Source organism: Sturnira hondurensis, unplaced genomic scaffold (genome assembly GCF_014824575.4).
Source record: "Sturnira hondurensis isolate 20B ecotype Veracruz unplaced genomic scaffold, ASM1482457v3 Scaffold0021354, whole genome shotgun sequence".
NCBI classification, from domain to species: domain Eukaryota; kingdom Metazoa; phylum Chordata; class Mammalia; order Chiroptera; family Phyllostomidae; genus Sturnira; species Sturnira hondurensis.
The window spans coordinates 31,360,567-31,379,936 of NW_028093985.1; the positions used below are offsets into that span (position 1 = coordinate 31,360,567).

The window sequence follows — 19,370 nt, forward strand, 5'->3', positions numbered from 1 at the left end:
CGTTTATTGCTTTTTAGAGAGATAGGAAGGGAGAGAGAGAGAAACATCATTGTGAGAGAAACACCTATCCGTTGCCTCCCTTACAGGCCCCAACCATGGATCAAACACACAACCTAACACTAAAACCTGCAAATTTTTGTGTACTGGGCAATGCTCCAGCCCCATCAACTGAGCATCTGACTAGGGCTTTTTTTTTTTTTAAATCATGGCAGGTTATGAAATCCTAATTGGAGCTGCAACCCCCGTGGCATGTAAAAACAGTTGATTAAATAATTTTGAGCGGGAGGATGGTTAATCACATTTACATTGTAGTCCTGACAGCAGCGTAGGACAGACTATGGAGGAGGAAACTTAGGCAAAGAAACCAGTTAATAAGCTATTGTACAAGAGTCATGAGACAATACTGGTGCGAGCCACGACTGTGACAGCGGGAATAGAGAGCAGGGGCACGGCTCTGAAATGGAGGAGGTAAGCTGTCCAGTGTGGTTAACTTGAGCAGAGGACGTGTGTCAGGTACTGAGACAGAAATTCAGTAGGCAGGACTCTGGAAAAAACGAGTTCAGATCTGAAGTTGCAGGAAATGAAATACTAGGGGAGCATGAATGCATTAGAAGGGTTTTCGTACTACTTATTTAAATATCTCAAAAACTCTTTGGGGTAACTATTATCTCTCACTGCTAAGCAAACTGTTCACAGGAGTTAAGTGACTCATTCGAAATTAGGCAGCAACAGGCAGGACTAAAACTCCAGGGTTCTGACTTGAGGTTGAATTTTCTTTTTCCACTGTATTGTAATACATCAAAGCATAATTGATGTATTTTCCCTTGGTATAGACTAAATGTTTACATTTAGCTCAGAGGATCAGAAGATCAATAAGAAATCCAGGAAATAGCCCTGATTGGGTGTCTCAGTAGGTTGGAGCATTGTCTCACACACAAACTGTGGTGGGTTCAATTCCTGATCAGGGCACATACTTTGGTTGCGGGTTCAACCCCAGTTGGGGGGCACGTATGGGACCGAAGCATCCAATCGATGTTTCTCTCTCACATCAATAGTTCCCTCTCTCTTTCTCTCAATCTCTCTTAAGTCAATTAAAAAATATCCTCAGGTGAAGATTTTTAAAAATCCAGGAAACACCTCAGAAAAGTGAGGACCTTCACTGATATGCCCCCTCAGCTCATGAGTGATGGGAAATATTATTAATGAAAATGTTGTTTGAATGGTGTTGGTTAGACTGTCATATACACATTATAAAAATTCTTGGGGCTCATGCAGATTAACAATGGGATATCAGTAATCTAGCCAGAAGTAAAGGCCTTGCTGCCCATACAGAACAGTTGATTCTTTGTTCAGTTCATTTCGACTCAAACACAAATACTATACATCTGAAAAACACTAGCTCTGTCAATATAATTTTAAATTGTCAAGGTTTTTTGGAAGACATTCATGGAGTGCATGAAATCGGCTAGTTTGCTCTGGGAGATACAATTGTATGTTCTATCGCTTACTGAAATGCCAGGCCGCATTTCTCAGCAGTCGTCATCGCCTAATAACTCAATTGTAAACACAATTCATTATTTTCATGTTAGATTAGAAAGCCTTTTGCACAGCTTGAGCTATCTCCCCAGAGCAAATGGGGTCGTTTATAAAAGGCCAAACCACAAGGTGGAGCATTTAGAGTATGAAGCATCATATAAAATTCAACCGTATTAAATAGAAATCTGCCTTACAGCAAGCTGCTTATCTGCGGCTCAGAGCAGCTAAACTTCCAAGATAAAGGCTGGTCCTTGGCAGTTGGGAGGGGCTCATATGTTCTCTTTTTCCTCCACTTCTTCACCAAGTTTTAAAATTTGTCTTCAGTTCATTTCCTTTCCTTGGTTTCTGGTTTGTTTGGTTAGTTGTTTTTTTTTTCCAATGCCCCAGAGAACAACGTTGCTCTAATTCAAAGTCCTTCTTTGAATTATTTCATGGATCCTGGGCCTGCTCTTTTCCAGTCTCAGCTGAAACCTCATGCTGCCAGTTCTTTCCTTTTGTATGGCATTATATTTATAAGGGGGGTTAAAAAAAGTGTCACAGATATAGAGATGATGAATTATCTGCTGATGGAAAACATTAGAAACTAGCAGGTGAGAAGCACTCACCTGTATGAACACCAGCAATTTTTGCCAATTCAATAAAATTTCTCCTGGTCAATCAGTTGAATGGTTTCTTCCTGCATTTTAAATCTCTGAACATTTATTCATCATCATGGTACTTTACTGATATTCATGTAGAATGAAACTACTCCTACTAATACTTACTTGGCCTTGAATTTCAGGTACTAAACTAAAGATATTGTCTTCCAAGGGCCACAGTTGTATGACTGTCTGGTACAGCAAATCCTGACAGTCTTAATTTACTATCAAGGCATGATGCCCCAATGTTTCTATTTCATTCTAAATATATTTAGTTCATTTTCTTAACTTTTCATGTGTACTCAATCTCAGGAGTACATGAGACCACAAAGAAGCATTTTTGGTTTGATTTTGATCAAACCATTATGCCACAGCTTGTTTTGTTTTATCTAGAATAATGACTTCTTGAAAACAATACAAGCTGTTATGTATACAAATACTTTGTAACAAGAAAAGTTATTTTTTAATATTTTAATATTATAACTAACATAAAATTTGACTAACAGAAAATATAGCTAATAGAAAATTAAGTTAAATTGCTAACTTAAATAGACACTAATCTTCTAATGTCGGTGGGCTATTTTTGTTTCTGGGGTTATCTGTTATTTAAGAAAAAAATAAATCCTTTTTTAAACAATGTAAATATAAAAAATAGAATCAAAACTATCTGTCAGTGCTTTTTAAAACAATTATTTTGTCCTTTCTATTATAAGCAGCCCGTGTTTCATTCTTAATTTTAGTTTTTCAATTTACCCTTCTGTTCACTCAGCCCTGACTAAACATCGCCACGCCCTCCCTCAGCTGATCCCCACAATGCCCTCCCCTGAGGAGAGAAGTCAGGGTTCGGTGACAAGTGCCTCAGAGCAGTTATCCCCTTGACAATGCAGCCGGAAGACAGTGAGTGACATGTGTGCTACAAGGAGCACTACACCAGGCACCTTAAAGTCCGGCGCCAGTCGCTAGTGAGCCTAATCAACTTGGCATCAGTGTCTTCATTTGTAAAAAGTGTTGTATTATCTCCAACGCATCCAAATCTATAAAATACTAAGTATAAAAAAACTACCTTAAAGACAAATTATTAACAAAGTAAATTAGAGCAATGTCAATACAATAAAACTGGTCAAAGAAACTATACCTTGACTTGCAGAATCAGATATTCTTTTTTTAAGGTTTTATTTATATATCTTTAGACAGAGGTGAAGGTAGTGAGAAAGAGAAGGAGAGAAACATCAGTGTGTGGTTGCCTCTCACGTGACTCCCAATGGGGACCCCATGGGCAACCCAGGCATGCTCCCTGACTGGGAATTGAACCAGCGACCCTTTGGTTCGCAGGCCGGTGCTCAATTCACTGAGCCACACCAGCCAGGGCAGAATCAGATATTCTTAGTCAGCTACTTTTAGAATTTCATCACTAATTGAAGCTCTTTACTTAGCAATTGTTAGCATACCTTGAAAATAAATTTGGCAAAGTCATGCAATATTGATTTTTATATGTTAGACTATAATTTCTGTTATTTTTAAAACCAAGTTAGAGTTGTCCAAGAGCTAAAATAACTCTAGTTGTTTGTCCTTTGAAAACAAAATTGTGTGTTTGAATCCTCTATAATTTATTTTATAAGAGAGGTTTGAAAGAATCATCACGGCTTTCAGAATGGCTTAATTTGCTCCAATAAAGCTCTCTAATTTTTCTTATATTTAGCAGCTCTATATTAATAACTTAATAAAACCCTCTATTATAAGTGTATTATTAAAATTACATTCCACATTATTGCTATAACAGATATAACCTATTTGCATTTTTATTTTCCTATTTAAGGTTGCTATCCCCACTTTTAAAATGTTAACAACTTACTACCTTTGTTAACTGCAATACTGAGTAGGTTGCCCCCATCAGACTGCGAACAGAGTGAGTCCTTGATGAAGTCCCTTGCAAACTAGGCTATGTCCAGGAATCTGTACCTGACCCAGATTCCCCAGTACTTCCTAATAAAACTGGGAAAACGGCTTTGGTTCATAAAGAATGCTCCCGATACTTATAATTTACATATACAAAGACCACTGGTGCAGAGTGGACTGCCACAGGTTTAAACACTGAAACTAATTTTAAGAAAAATATAAGACATTGAATTTGCAATTTGCTATGGCAAAACAGATTATTATTATTATTGATAGCATTAGAAAAGGAATTCTGGTCATCATGAAATATTATAGAGGGGTATTTCTGATCAATTTCCTCAAAAATACTCCTTTAAAATTATTCTTCCTTCAATTGAATTCATGCCCCCCTTTTTTTTTTGGTAATTTAAGACTTCTTTTTTCCTTCTCAAAGTAACATTTGTAGTAACAAATGTAACATTTATTATGCATTACAAGTAAGGCATAATAAAACAATATTAGCATTTCCCCCCCAAAAAGTATACTGTACCTCGTTGCTAACAAATTGAAAAATAAAAAATGTTTTTTTAAATATGGGAATGGACTTATTAAGAATAAATTTCATTTAATAAAGATAAACTATATAATACATGCATGTTCCTCTAACCAAAAAGAAAAAGAAAAAATTTATTGATGGAATGAACTAATAGAAAATATATAAATTGCCCTTGCCTTTGGAACTAGAATTATACTTTTTTTTATAGTCAACTAAGGTGTGATTAACATTTAAGTACGAAGGTTACTTAACATTTAAATACAAAGGTTTCTCCATGAGTTACTTTGGATTTATAGGGTCCCTCTTACCAGCACTTCGTTTGAAGGTGTGTTTTATGAAAGAGGAGATGTTCAAGCACCTTCTTCAACCGCGGACTGTCCTTCTGCGCACAAGTCCAGGCGGCAGTGCAGTGCCAGAGCAGGCTGTTGACGTCACGCCCTCCCTGACTGGGTTGCACGCGCCCCTGGAATTAAAATAGGAAAATGTACCTGGAAGAGTTCTTTGACTTGAGTAAACATAAAAATAAATTTTAAATACACAGGTGAGAAAGCATATATTTTATACTTCACGTTTCACCAAGTGGAGCGATTTACTCAAATATCTTTTTGTAAATATATACACACACACACATGTTGTAAGTTAACTGTAACTTAATCTCAATATATCTTCACATGGGACCCTGGTGTTCAAAGACATCAGTTCTATAATAAAACAAAAAGCATGTATTCTTTAAATAAAAACTACTAGACACAACTGTGCTTCTTAAAATCTATATGACTTATTTTTCCACGACACTCAAGGAAGAAGGGACAAGGGAAAGTTTGAACAGTGATCAAATAGTAAATTAGGTTTTAAAATGTGGATTTCCACTCAATGGACCAAAATACATGCCTAGCTGGACATGGTCAGTCTGCATAATATCTTAAAACTCTACAAATTCAGAAAACAAATGGGCTGTTATTAGTTTGGTTTTTTTCTTAGAGTGCTTTCTAACAGTTTTATAAACTGAATTGGTCTACCAAAGTAATTGCTGTAAAGAAACCTGATTTTATTGTTAGACCACGATAACATAGCACTCTTATTGAATTTTTGTCAACAGTAAAAATCCAAATGCACTTCCTGTAATATGTACTCAAATTGCTAACTTAGCTGATATTTTACTCTTTTATTCTGAAAAGAAGCACTTAAAGAGACTCCAAAGGAGTCTTTGGTTTGTTATATAAAACAACATCAAGACTACAATTTAAAGAAAAATTTCACATTGTGTTCTCTTAAGATAGAAGGCCAGTAGTTTATACATTAATTTTAACCTAAGACATTTTAAGTTTCTAGTAAATGGTTTAGTTAAGTTCCACAGCTGTGTACTGATCTGCTTTATGTCAGGGAGTCAGGCAGGGCAGATACAGGCCTGATGAGATAAAGTCTCTCTACATGGCGTTGACTCCAGGGAACAATCGTTCAGAGGAGTAAATGGAAATAAGCCATTGTTTAGAATGTTAGAATATTCCATAGAAAAGCCTTAGTTTAAAATAATATAAGACATCAGACTGAGACATACTGACTTCAGTAAATGCGTATATTTTATCCAAATAACTCAATTTTCTGCTTTGTGGATAAGCCCACGCCAAAAATGGAACTCCTAAAAATGAAATTCTTTTCTCAAATTGCTGTGGATGTCTCAGCCTAGATGCCTGATGGCCTCGTGTTGCAAACTTACTCTAAATCAATATGTAAGTCGATATATTTTGAAACTTGTGGTTGGCTTGACTAATTCAAAACAATCAACACTTTTTTTATCTCGTCACGTACACTGCATGGCTACAGAGACCATTTCTTTAGGTCAAAGGTTCTCATTAAAAAACTTATGCACTGTTACCAGAGAAAATTCCCCCTTTGGTAAAGAAAAAAGTCAACATTTTGGACAATAAACAAGATTTAAGTTTAATTTTTCAGTTTTACATGATGGTACTTTTACTCATCATTGAGAGAGAAAAAAGCAGTCTCTGATGTCTGGAGCTGATCTGACGCCAGTATTATTACCAGCTGCTCTGATGCTCACAACCAGGTCACTTTGTTTCCCTGTTGGATAAAAACTCACAGAATATCAACCTCAGACAAGGGTACACTGAGACCGTGATAAATGCACAAAGCCACTTGATAATGTTTTTTAAGCATAGAGAAAACGTCACCATGCCACCTACAGAATAACCAAACACAGAACTGTCCCCACTTTCTGGCAGCATCAGACCTAGAGAGAATCCCTGTTTCTTTATAGCCACTCTCTGGTCACCCCAGCAAAGCCCAAATCCTGTGATAGATTCATTCTTACACCCTTTTACTAAGATATCCTGTGGCTCCTTGGGCACGTGTTCTCTTTCCACAGCAAACAATAAACCCACTTCCCTTAAATGTAGGTGTGGTCCTGGTGGTCTTTGGCTGAAGGGCATTGTCATTTAGAGAAAATGATTAATTTGATACACTGGTGAATTTTCCAGATAAATGAAGCTGATTTATCATCATACATTTTATATTTTAGGCATTTGCTTGGAAATCTTGCTGAATTTTCTTCCTTGCCTTTTTCAAAAGAAAAAATGTATTGGCCAAATGTGAAAAAATGAAGACAAACATGATGGTTAAGTGATTTAATGTAATCAGCATGTGCATCATCAGTGTAAGGGACAAAGCTATTAGGCAGTGGACCTCTTTGCCTTTGCACTAAATCAGTCCCTCTCAAGGTGTGGGTTAGCAGGTGAGTGCCATCTGCAAACTGTTACTAGCATACAAAAGTAAAAAGTATGCACTGAGAATACAAGTTGACAGAGTTAATTTTATATATTTTGTCTAATAAAGTATAATGCTATGTATTTTTATTTTTGGCAAAAAAAAACAAACAAAAAACTTGAGATCTCTTATCCCAGGTAATTTGAAAAGCACTGAGCTCTGCATTAAGTGACTTCCAAAGAACTTTTTCTTTTTCCCCCTTCCCTCCCCTTCTTCCCTCACTTCCTTTCCATTTTCTGGCTTATGACCACTTCCTGTAGTTCTTTTGTCTCCCACTTTGCTGTCCAGATTTGGGGCATGTTGGTTTGGGAACTGGTCCCTGTGCGTGGAAGGCAGGAGAGACCTAAGAAAGAAGGCGACCATTCCAGGTTGGAGGTGGCAGGTTTAATAAGCAAGGCAACTTACCAGACTACCTTTGAATGGCCACAAGAAGAGTGGATCTTCACACCCACTCCCCAGAATCTTAAAGTTTATATGGAGGCCTTAAATGGGCTTAGTCAGATACACTGTCCAGAAAATCCCAACAACACATTGCTTTGTCAAGGTCACATCCTGGACAAAGGTTCTCATTGTGGGAGCGCTTAGTATAACATACTTTCTGTGGACAGGGGACAGGGTCAGGAGCTCTGATTGCCCAGGGCTAGCTCAAGGGTCAAAAGTGGGTCAAGTCCTCCAGATTAGGGGTTCCCAACATCCTGGCCACGGACCAGTACTGGTCCAGGCCTGTGAGGAACCAGGCCGCAAGGCAGTTGCTGAGCTTGAATGTAATGTCCTAAATCATCCCCAAACCATTCCCCCACCCCTAGTCCATGGAAAAATTGTCTTCCACAAATCTGGTCCCTGGTGCCAAAAAGGAGGGGGACCTCAGCTCTACATCACCTTCTCTGACAAGCTATCAGTGTCAGCTTGTACAATGCCTGCTTTAAGACGCCACCTCAAAAAGTGTTGTTAATTTTCTGTTGGCTGAAAATTCAGACGACCACTTCTGCTGGAATTTTATGCACATTTGAGTACACAAGCTCTGAGTGCCTGACCCAGGTCTCTTTGATAACAGGATGAACTTGAAAGCACAGGCTCCATTTGGGTTGCTCAGAGACAGCTCTGTGAGTTTCGTCCTTGTTTTCAGTCATTTTGGGGATGGTTGACTTTGCCGCGAAAGGACCTCTCAATACATGTGTTGCTTGGATAATAGGACACGAATCATAGGCTAATGCTCCTAATTTTAAAAAAACCTGTGTCCCAGTCCAGCCCAATTTCTAGTAACCATTTACAATTACAGTACAGCACAGAAGGTCGCGAATTTAGATAATGCCTTTGGCATATCAATTACTTAAAGCATCAGAGGATGAGATTGCAAATCACATTTTAGCGTAAACTCTGTGTTTCCTAGTTTTCAGAAAACTATTTGTACTCTAGGACAACTACAACGATTCTGTAAAGAGTCCATGGCATTTAAGCTGAGTTTGAATCTGCTTTCTTCAAGAACTATGTTATTATCGTGTGACAACTAGCAAATTCAGCTTTGCTAGTGAGCAAAGGACAAAGTGAAAACTCAATCCAGTGGTCTGACTCTGCAACCACAGAGCTAATTAAAGTGTACCATTTGTCAAAGTCCATGGAAACCCTGTGTCTGGATCAGCTTGAAAGGATATTAAAAGGAGAAATGGGTTCAGCAGTAGGGAAAGAGAATGTCCTGTCCTTAAACAGAATCAACAACCACTTTGTGAGTTTCTTAACGTGTATGTCCCACAAAATTCTCTTTTTTCCAGCTGCTTTACAACAACATTTTGAAAACAAATTAAATAAGTATGGTTCTACTCCAATGCTTATAAATATATTAAAAACAAAATATTTTACAGTGGCCAAAATATGCTCTCATGGACCTTTTAGCATGACAAAAGATAAGGGCTGTAGAAACAAATCAACAAATTCTCGACCATAGCATCATAACAATAAAGACAGGATAGAGAACGAATACAAATTTATCTTTTACATTCCCAGTTGTTCTCTCTCTTTTCCCCTTTCTTCTCTCTGGAGGTGAAAGAGAACAGTACCGAATGAATAAACACTCCACTGGACTGGAGAGGCTGGGGGGCTCCACGCTGGAGAGGAGGGGCTGAAGCCGGGGCACAACATTGAAACGTGGAGCAAGCACTGCCTCAGTGAGCTCAGCCAGCAACTTTCGCAGCACCATGGCTGCACTGCCTTTTATTTTCTTTATGTCATGAGGTAATGGGAGGAGGAAAAGGAGAGCACTAAATCGGAGAGGCTAAAATCTGTTCTAATTCTGTTCTTTCACAGAATGACACCTATAGAGCTGACATAGAGGTTAGAAAAGATTGAAACTATGGCCTTAGTTCTAGAAGGTGGGAAAAGGCACAGAAACTTAGGGACTTGGCCCACTCTAAGGAGATACATTCTTTTCACTCACTGACACTTTTGCCCCTTCGTGCCCCAGCCCAGCTCGGCGACAGTATGCTTCCACTTCCTGCTGTGTGTGTGACAAGAGTGCAACAGACTGATTCTTGGAGAAGCAGAATCAGCACTGAATGTCCCCTGCCTCATCGCCAGGATGCTCGTGTCGTGAGGATCCCACAGCACCCTGTTTGTTTCCAGGAAAACACTCACACCACCCCACTAAGTTCAGCACAATGAAGCACACAGTCAAGCACCACCATTTAGTCAGCATAATCACGTCCTCACATGAAAATTATTATTTATCTGCCTAAGTTAGAGTGAGTTCCTAAATATATTTTTCAATGATCATTTACATTTGCATGGCACTTGATAATTTACAACGTGCATGCTTTTTTGCAACCTTCACAAAGAAGCCCATAGTAAGTTGATGATGACGATGATGATGATGACGACGACAGTGATAGTGATGTCCCTTTTATGTTTGGAAGGTCAGTAATAAAAATCTGTTTTATTTCTTGATAATGTGTCTCAAAAGTAAAGGTTATTTATTATTAAGCAACTCGGAGTAGGTTAAGAATGTTGCACACATCATTTTTTAAGTATAGGTGGTATACAATAATCTACTAGCCGTGTGAGTTTCAGGCGTTTGACACAGGGACCCGACATCTGTGAAGTCTCTGCCATGTGAGGTGGTGCCCTTCTCAGAGATATGCCCGTGCAGTGCAGAGGGCTCAGCCGGCCTCCTCTGGAACGCACAGACTGCTGCAGGGCGGGCTTCCGCCTCACGCTCGGCACTCTTTCTGTTGCTCAGTAACTTAGGTGATGTTTTTATTGTTAAAATACTTTCCAACTTAAAAACAAGACCCCTTTTCTGCATGCAGCAATTTGTTCATTAGTCATTAGCAATTAGTAGCCAAAAGGTTCAAATTACTCAGTATATGTCACTCTTTATATAGAGGGTTCACCAAGCGATGAGCCGAAAAGAAAACACTAAAGCCTAATAAGAGTAGAAAGGGATGTTATTAAACGTTTTGCCTCATATACTTAAATTTTAGTTAGTTTTATTATATTCTAATGTGTTTTTATTTAATCTGTTGGGGTGACATTTGTTCACAAAACCGTGCCAGTTCCAAGTGTACAACTCAACATCACCTGCACACTGCATCCTGCACCCATCCCCCAAGCCAGGTCTTATCCCCCTTTGCCCACCTTTGCCTTCTGCCACACCCCTTTCCCCTGGCTACCATCACATTTCCCTGCTGTCTGTATATATACCTGTGTGTTTTTGCTTGATCCCTTCACCTTCTCTCATCCAGCCCTGAAAACCCCATGCCCTCTGACAACTGTCAGTCTGTTCCATGAATACATGTCTCTGTTTCTATTTTGTTTATCAGTGTATTTCATTCATTAGATTACACATATAAGTGAGGTCATATGGTATTTGTCTGACTGTGACTGGCTTGTTTCATTTAGCATAATACTTTCCAGGTCCATCCGCGCTGTTGCAAAAGGTAATGTTTTCCTTTTTTATGGCTGAGTAATATTCCATTGTGTAAATATTCCACAGCTTTTTTATTCACTCATCTACTGGTGGGCACTTGGGCTGTTTCCAGATCTTCGCTATTGTAAATAATGCTGCAATGAACATAGAGGTGTATATATTCTCTCAGTGTTTTGGGTTTTTTCAGATATATTTCCAAAAGTAGGATCACTGGGTCAAAAAGCAGTTCCATTTTTAATTTTTTGAAGAAACGCCATACTGTTTTTCACAGTGGTAGCACCAGTCTACATTCCCACCAAGAGTGCACTAGGGTTTCCTGTTCTCCTCATCCTCACCAGCACTTGTTTGTTGATTTATTGATGGTAGCCATTTTGATGGACATGAGGTGATATCTCACTGTGATTTAAATTTGCATCTCTCTGATGATTAGTGATGAGCACTTTTTCATATGTTTATTGGTCATCTGTATGTCCTCTGTGGAGAAGTGTCTCTTCAGGTCCTTTGTCCATATTTTAATTGGGGTGTTTATCTTCTTGGTGCTGAGTTTTACAAAGTTATATATATATATAATTACCTTGTAAAAGGCTATATATATATTCATATATATATATGAATACATGTATATTCATATATATACTTCTTGAAATTACCACCATGTCAAATGTATCATTCGGGAATATGTTCTCCAATCCAGTGGACTCCCTTTACATTTTGTTGACGGTTTCTTTTGCTGTGGAAGAACATTGTAGTTTGATGTCCCATTTGTGTATTCTTCCTTTAGTTTTCCTCGCTCAAAGAGACATATCAGAAAAATTATTGCTATGGGAAATGTCTGAGATTTTACTACCAGTGTTTTCTTCCAGGATATTTATGGTTTCGAGTCTAACATCTAAGTCTTTAATCCACTTTGAGTTTGTTCTTTTGTATGATGTAAGAAGGTGGTGTAGTTTCATTTTCTTGCACATGTCTGTCCAGTTTTTCTAAAACCATTTACTGAAAAAAGTACTTTTATCCCATTGCATGCTGCTGCCTCCCCTGTCAAATATTCATTCATCATAGAGGCCTGGGTTTATTTCTGGCTCTCTGTTCTGTTCCAGTGATCTACACGTCTGCTTTTGTGCCAGTGCCGTGCCGATGTGACGGCTTTGGCGTTGCGGTGTAGTTTGATATCAGGTAGCACTATTTCTCCAACTTGTTCTTTTTGCTCAAGATTGCTGAGGCTATTTGGGATAGTTTGTGGTTCCATATGCATTTTTGAAATTTTTTTTTAGAACTGTGAGATACGCTACTGGTATCTTGATGGTAACTGCGCTGACTCTATAGATTGCTTTGGGTAGTATGGGCATTTTAATGATATTAATTCTCCATATTTATGAACACAACATATGCTTCCATTTATTTATATCTTCCTCATTTGATTTCTTCAGTATCTTATCATTTTTCAAGTACAGGTATTTCACATCCTTGGTTAAATTTATTCCTCAGTACTTTATTTTGCATTGTTTTCTTAATTTCTCTTTCTGATAGTTCATTATTGTGTATGAAAATGACACTAATTTTTGAATCCTGTTACTTTGCCAAATTAATTGGATCTAGTAGTATTTTGGTGGAGTCTTTAGGATTCTCTCTCTTTTTTTCTTTTTTTAAATTGCTGTTCAAGTACAGTAGTCTCCATTTCCTCCTCACCACTACCCCCCACCCCAGCCATCCCCACATCCCACCCTCAATCCTACCCCCTTTTGGCTTTGTCCATGCATCCTTTATATATGTCCCTTGATAACCTCTCCCCCTCCACTCTGGTTACTGTCAGTTTGTTCTAAATTTCAGTGTTTCTGGTTTTATTTTGCGTGCTTTTTTGTTTTGTTGATTAGATTTTCTATATACAATGTCATGACATCTGTGAACGACAGTTTTACTTTCTCGTTTCCAGTCTGAATGCCTTTTATTTCTTCTTTTTGTCTGATTGCTATGGCTAGGACTTCCAACACTATGTTGAATAAGAGAGGTGAAAGTGGATACCCCTGTGTTATTCCTGAACTTCAGGGAAACACTTGTTTTTAAACCAATGAGTATGATACTGGCTGTCATATATTGCCTTTATGTTCTCACTTTGTTGAGAATTTTTATCAAAGATAGGTGCTGAATTTCATGCTTTCAATGCTTTTTCTGCCTCTGTTGATATGATCATGTGATTTTACCCTTCATTTTATTTATGTGGTATATCATGTTTATTGATTCGTTGATATTATACCGACCTTGCATCCCTGAATAAATCCCACTTGATCATGGTGTATGATCTTTTTGATGCATTGCTGTATTCAGTTTGCCAATATTTTGTCGAGGACTTTAGCATTTACATTCATCAGGGATACTGGCCTTTAATTTTCTTTCTTTGCATTGTCTTTATCTGATTTTGGAATTAGGATAATACTGACTTTGTGAAAAGACCTTGGAAGTCTCCTTCTCCTAGAATTTCTTGGAATAGATTCAGAAGGAGAGGAGTTAGTTCTTCTCTGAATGTGGGGTGAAATTTGCCTGTGAAGCCATCTGGTCTAGAACTTTTGTTTGCTGGAAGTTTTTAATTACTACTTCAATTTCATTGGTTGTAATTGGTTTATTCAGATTTTTTACTTCTTCCTGATTCAGTTTTGGAAGATTGTATATTTTTAGGAATTTATCCATTTGTTCCAGGTGATCCAGTTTGTTGGCATACAGTTGTTGGCATATTTTCTTGCCACCCCTTGTATTGCCATGGGGCCAGTCGTTACTTCTCCTCTTTTATTTTTTATTATTTGAGCCCCCTCTGTTTCATTTTATTTTCATTTTATTTTTTGACAAGCCTGGTTAAAAGATCATCAATTTTTTTATCTTTACAAAAAACCAGCTCTTGGTTTCATTAATCTATTCAATTTATTGCTTTTTTAGTCTCTATGTCATTTATTTTCACTTTAATCTTTATTATATCTTTTCTTTTACTTATTTGGGCCTTTGTTTTTCCTTTTATAGTTCTTTCAGATGTATTGTTGGATTGTTTGTTTGAAGGTTTTCTTGCTTTTTGAGGTAGGCCAGTGATGTTATGAACTAAATTTTAGTTAGTGTTAGAAAACCCCAGTGAAAACACAGGGGAACTATAAGGCAACTTCTAGATAAAACTATTTAAAATGACAATCTTCCTTACATTTTCTTAGTTGTTTCAACTTGCATTATGTTAAATGTATTTTTCTCTTTTCAGAAAACAAATCAAATAGAAAAATTTTCTATTTATAAACAATAAAATAATAAGTATATACAACACAAAATAAATAATAAAAAATCAAGCTTTTTTAGTGTTCACTGTTTTCTTTTGGAGTATATGCAAGAAAAGAAAATAAAGACGTATGAACCCCAGGGACTGAAAAGTGCTATTTGATACATATCAACCCATAAAGTGTATGAAGAATTATATGGCTCACTGTAGTTCTGTGTAATACATTTGCATAATAGTTTATTATATACCTAGAAATTAATTGTCAGAATAGCTAGTTTTCTCTGATGTTAATAAAGAGTATCTGAGTTTTGAAATTAAAGTAAGAATTTTTGAAATAGTAGAGGGATTTAGAGAAACAAATACAAAGGACACATGGACAACAACTAAGAAGGGTGGAAATGGGAGGGAGGGGAGGAGCACTGGGGGGTGGGTTGGGATGGGAGTAACAGACAGAAAACTGTACTTGAAAAATAATTACATAAATTTAAAAAAATCTAATGAATCTCAAAAAAAAAGAATTTTTGTATACTAGGGATTCTTTTAATTCCTTGATTTTGAACCATTTTTTCAGTTGATTTTAATAGCATATTAAATAGCATAATTACATATGAATTATGGAAGCACGAAAATATTACACTCACTCTCATTAATAGCCTACACTTTAAACACTTCCCTTTTAATAAAAGTGTAATATCTTAAAATGTTCATTCATAAGTCAAACTAAATTATGTGGCAATTTAAACAGCTGAGAGGGACGCTATAAGGAAGAAGGTATTATGGCATTATTCTATTTAAAGCACTAGTGATGCACATTGATGCTCTGCTACTAATCCTGTTAACTACTTCTTATGGATTGCCGAATTTAGTGTCTTTACTGTTCTCACTGCCCTCCCCCTGCTACTAAATTCACCTTCAGAATAGCATACTGAATTGGCAAGCACAAATATTTAATCACAATAAACAAAATTTGATTCATAATTCACTAGGATAGACTCACCATATCAGAATCTATGTTGTCACATTGTTTCTCATTTTCCACAGGGTTGGAAAATGATCCAGATAATAATTCTCTTTCACATATAATTTCCATGGTTTTCAGAATGATTTGCACATTTGAAAAAATGTTTGGATACTTATCATATGACTCTCCAGAGAAAGAAAGTGCTATTGTAAGAATAAAAAAAATTCATTAGTATCTTGCATAGTGTTTTATTTATCTTTTAGTTATTAAAATGTAATTATATACAGTACTTTGATGCTGAAACTGCTGTACATTTTCCCATCTATTCAAGATTTATAAAGTTATGTGCGACCCCTAGTGGTCGAATAGAAAACTAAAGGTAAATATGTGGACATAGAAGTCCACATAAACTCAGAACAGCAATTGCATGATGGCTGAATGCCCAATTAAATATAGTTACTGCACAACAATGCTTGGATACTTTCAGCTGAAAATAGTTATAACAGACACTATATTCATAATGCATACTTTAAAATTATAATCCTATGAACAAATTGATACTGTTTTTAACTCAACATTCTCCACTTTTATTTTTTCAAGATAGTATTAAATTTTAAAAGTATACATTTTCAACATAAGAACAATTATGTATTTAACATAAGACTATGTAACATTTCACAGAACCATCTTCATGCTGTTTCTTTTATAAGCTTTCAGACAATCTTGGCGTTTCAGTTCACTGACACAGTGGAAAAATTCCTAACACCCAATCTTTTACTAGATTGCTGTGTGGACAGGCGGCATCTGCTAACACCTGTGGTAGGAATCAACTTGTTGTTGAAGACAGAGATGTAATTTAACTAGGGCTATATTTAACAGTGTTTCTTAACAGGGAAAATTCTGGGGATTTTATCCTGATATGAAACAAAAGGGCTGGTTTTCTTGACATATATCCACAATAACAAGCTAAAGTGAACTTCAAGCTTCATTCGAATAATTTTTCAAAATTTACTTGCCACTCATCACAAATATTTGATGAGTCACTATGCTGAACACTGTATTAAATTAAAGAAAGGATTTTTAACATAACAACGAAATCAAAATGAGAAATATGATAGACAAGAATTCCTATTCTGCCAGTCTACAGCTCTGTCTTGGTTTCACACCAATCGGAGCCTGCATTTGTGGTGCAAGTCAGTCAGTCTCCAAAGCACTTCACCACGACCTTCTGCTCCCTCCTCTGCAACTTTCCAACAAATACTTTCGTTTCTTGTATCTTGAGTCTCTTCATCCCTTATCCTACAATACACTAATTGTCTCTTCTTTTGACCTTGTTATTTTCACCCAAACGATTGACATATTTCTCCTTCCCTTCATAGGTAAGTTGTTTGAAATAGTCTGCCTTCTCTATCTTATGCTTAAACGTTCCCTTCAATCTTTATTTACATTCACTCTGAATTTTGCTTTTACCTCTCCACTCAGGATGCTCCCAGGATCGGCAGTGGCCCATCATCACTCTCCATCCTCCTACTGTTTCACATTCGTACAGCTTTTAATGGCGATCTTCCTGAACTTACTCCCCTCTCCTTCGGATTTCTATACCATCATTTCCCCAGTTTCCCTCAACTTCCCTGCTGGTGTCCATTACTCTATTAATCCATTAAATGATTGTATTCCCCAAGATTCTTTTCCTAGAATTAGTTTACACCCACCACCACCTCCTATCCTCAGGTTGTCTTAACAAGGAAGACTGTCAGTGTCCATGTTAATATCAACGAACCAAGTGAATCCCAGGCTTCACTTACTTCTCTAGTTCCAAACCTGTGTTTTCAACCACTAACTTGGTACATATTCCTACGTGGTCTTCAAATTCAGATTGTCCAATGTTTCTCCAAAATGTTCTCAGTATAGAGCACCATTGTCTTGAACCTATTAGTCAATATGCAAAACTTAAGGTTCCTCTTGAATCCCTCACTTTCCCTTGTATATGGCTTGGATCCAATAGCTCACCAAGTCCCGGGTCTTTCCTCTAAGCATTTTCGAGGCTATTCTACCCTATCCCATTCTCATTTTAATAGTTTATGTACTTCACATCTCTTGCTTACGCTGATGTCACAGCTAATTGAGCTCCGCATCCGCTCTGTGACTCCAGTCCTGCATCTCCATCGCTACTAGTGTCACTCAACGAAAACACGAATTTAACTTCCTTGAACTATAGAAAGGCAATACTATCACAGATGAGTCAGTCAAGGTGATAGACATAAAGTTGAAAAGCTAAAAGTAAAATCCAAGCAATCTGGTCCAGAACCTGTACTCTCCAACACTGTACTTATTACCTTTCAAGAAAAATAAAGTACAGCTTATGCTCTTTATAGTGATAGTCTGAGCTTCTCAAAAAATAACATAAAACATCTATAAGTGTAGAAAATAAAAGATAGCCTACCATATAAATATGGTTGAAGCCTAAGTAAATGTTGGTTAAAACTTTCTAGGTGACCATACAGGAAATATATAAACAGTCGTAAGAAGATCAAATAGCCAATCTGTCAAAAGAGAAAGAAAAAATCATTTTTGTGCTGCATCAATAAATGTTTAAAAACCATAAAGAAAATAAACCATTTTCTTATAACATTTGGTTTTGATGGAACAATTTCAAACTCTTGAGATTTTGTGCTTTTAAAGTAATTTTAAAACATTTATATCAAAGTTGAAATCCTGGTTCAGCCACAAAACCTTTTATAAATCATCTCTACATTACATGTAATGACCAGTACTGAATAATATTTTGTTCTATGTCTTTCCAAACAGTATTTTTCAAATTGCAAGCCATGCCCTTTAAGTGAGTCATGAAATCAATTGAGAGAGAATTGTTAAATAAAATAAAAGAGAAAATATAGTACATTCACAGTTCCTTGTTTCAGTATATAAATGAGTGTATATTAATGTATGTGCTAAATTGCAATGCAAAAGATATTTCTTTCTATGGGTCTCAGTCAAGACAATTTGAAAATTGCACTGCTTTAGATAGTTTTGCAAAGTATTCTGCCTGTGCACAGTATTCTGTACTAAGATCCCCATTCCCTCAAGAAAAAACAAGTCATCTCTAAATACACAACAACTCAATTCTGTGAAGTTTAAAATACATGTGTAGCTAAAACAGTTTTTTCACATAGACTACAGAAAATGGAATATCTTCAAAACAAAATGATGTGCAAAATTTCACAGAAAGTTACTAAAAAAAAATCCCACCAAGTATGTAAATAAAGAGAATATAAGAGCCTAAGTTCCTAAATCATGAGATTATGGAGAACCAAATAATAACAATAAACTATCACTATATCACTATCAAACTATATGTTTCCAAATCCTCTTAATAACAATTGCAGGGAATTATTAGACTTACACATAAAAAAATCTAAAAATGAGTCTACCCAGTCTCAGTGATTCGCCCACAACTATTAAGCAAGGAAGTGGCATTACTAGATTTTGATCCCAGAACTGTGGGTATTACACCCCAAACCATGAACTTTCTATTACAGCAGTGATTTTCCAAATATTTTTATCACACACTTATATAATAAAATAAATTCTGAGAATGCATCCATCAGTATTTGTAAGCTTATACCTAAATTTTAAACATATAGTATTTATAGGCTTAAAAAATAAATAAAAATAAAATATCTGTAAGGCACAAAAATAGAAAAAAATAGGTGAAAAGCATATCAGTTTGAATAATCACTGTATTATACCCCAATTTGGGCCTGAGTTTTGCCTCATCTAGAGGCTATCTCTAGTTATAACTATGCTTGGGAAAATGATCTTTAAAACTGTCATTTATAATATTCTGAAAGGCCAGA

At 36.6% G+C, this 19,370-nt stretch overlaps 1 protein-coding gene across 7 annotated transcripts in view; it reads right to left on the reverse strand.

Moving 5' to 3' along the window:
• The window catches only part of TMEM232 (transmembrane protein 232), a 195,012-nt gene that overhangs the window by 142,045 nt on the left and 33,597 nt on the right, over positions 1-19,370 (reverse strand). For all 7 annotated transcript variants that reach the window (XM_037032314.1, XM_037032311.1, XM_037032308.1 and 4 more), the window contains 3 exons: positions 17,957-18,056; positions 15,550-15,716; positions 4,914-5,068 (listed from right to left, as the gene is read on the reverse strand). In XM_037032314.1, the coding sequence (XP_036888209.1) occupies positions 4,914-5,068; positions 15,550-15,716; positions 17,957-18,056 (422 nt within the window). The remainder of the gene's footprint in view (positions 1-4,913; positions 5,069-15,549; positions 15,717-17,956; positions 18,057-19,370) is intronic.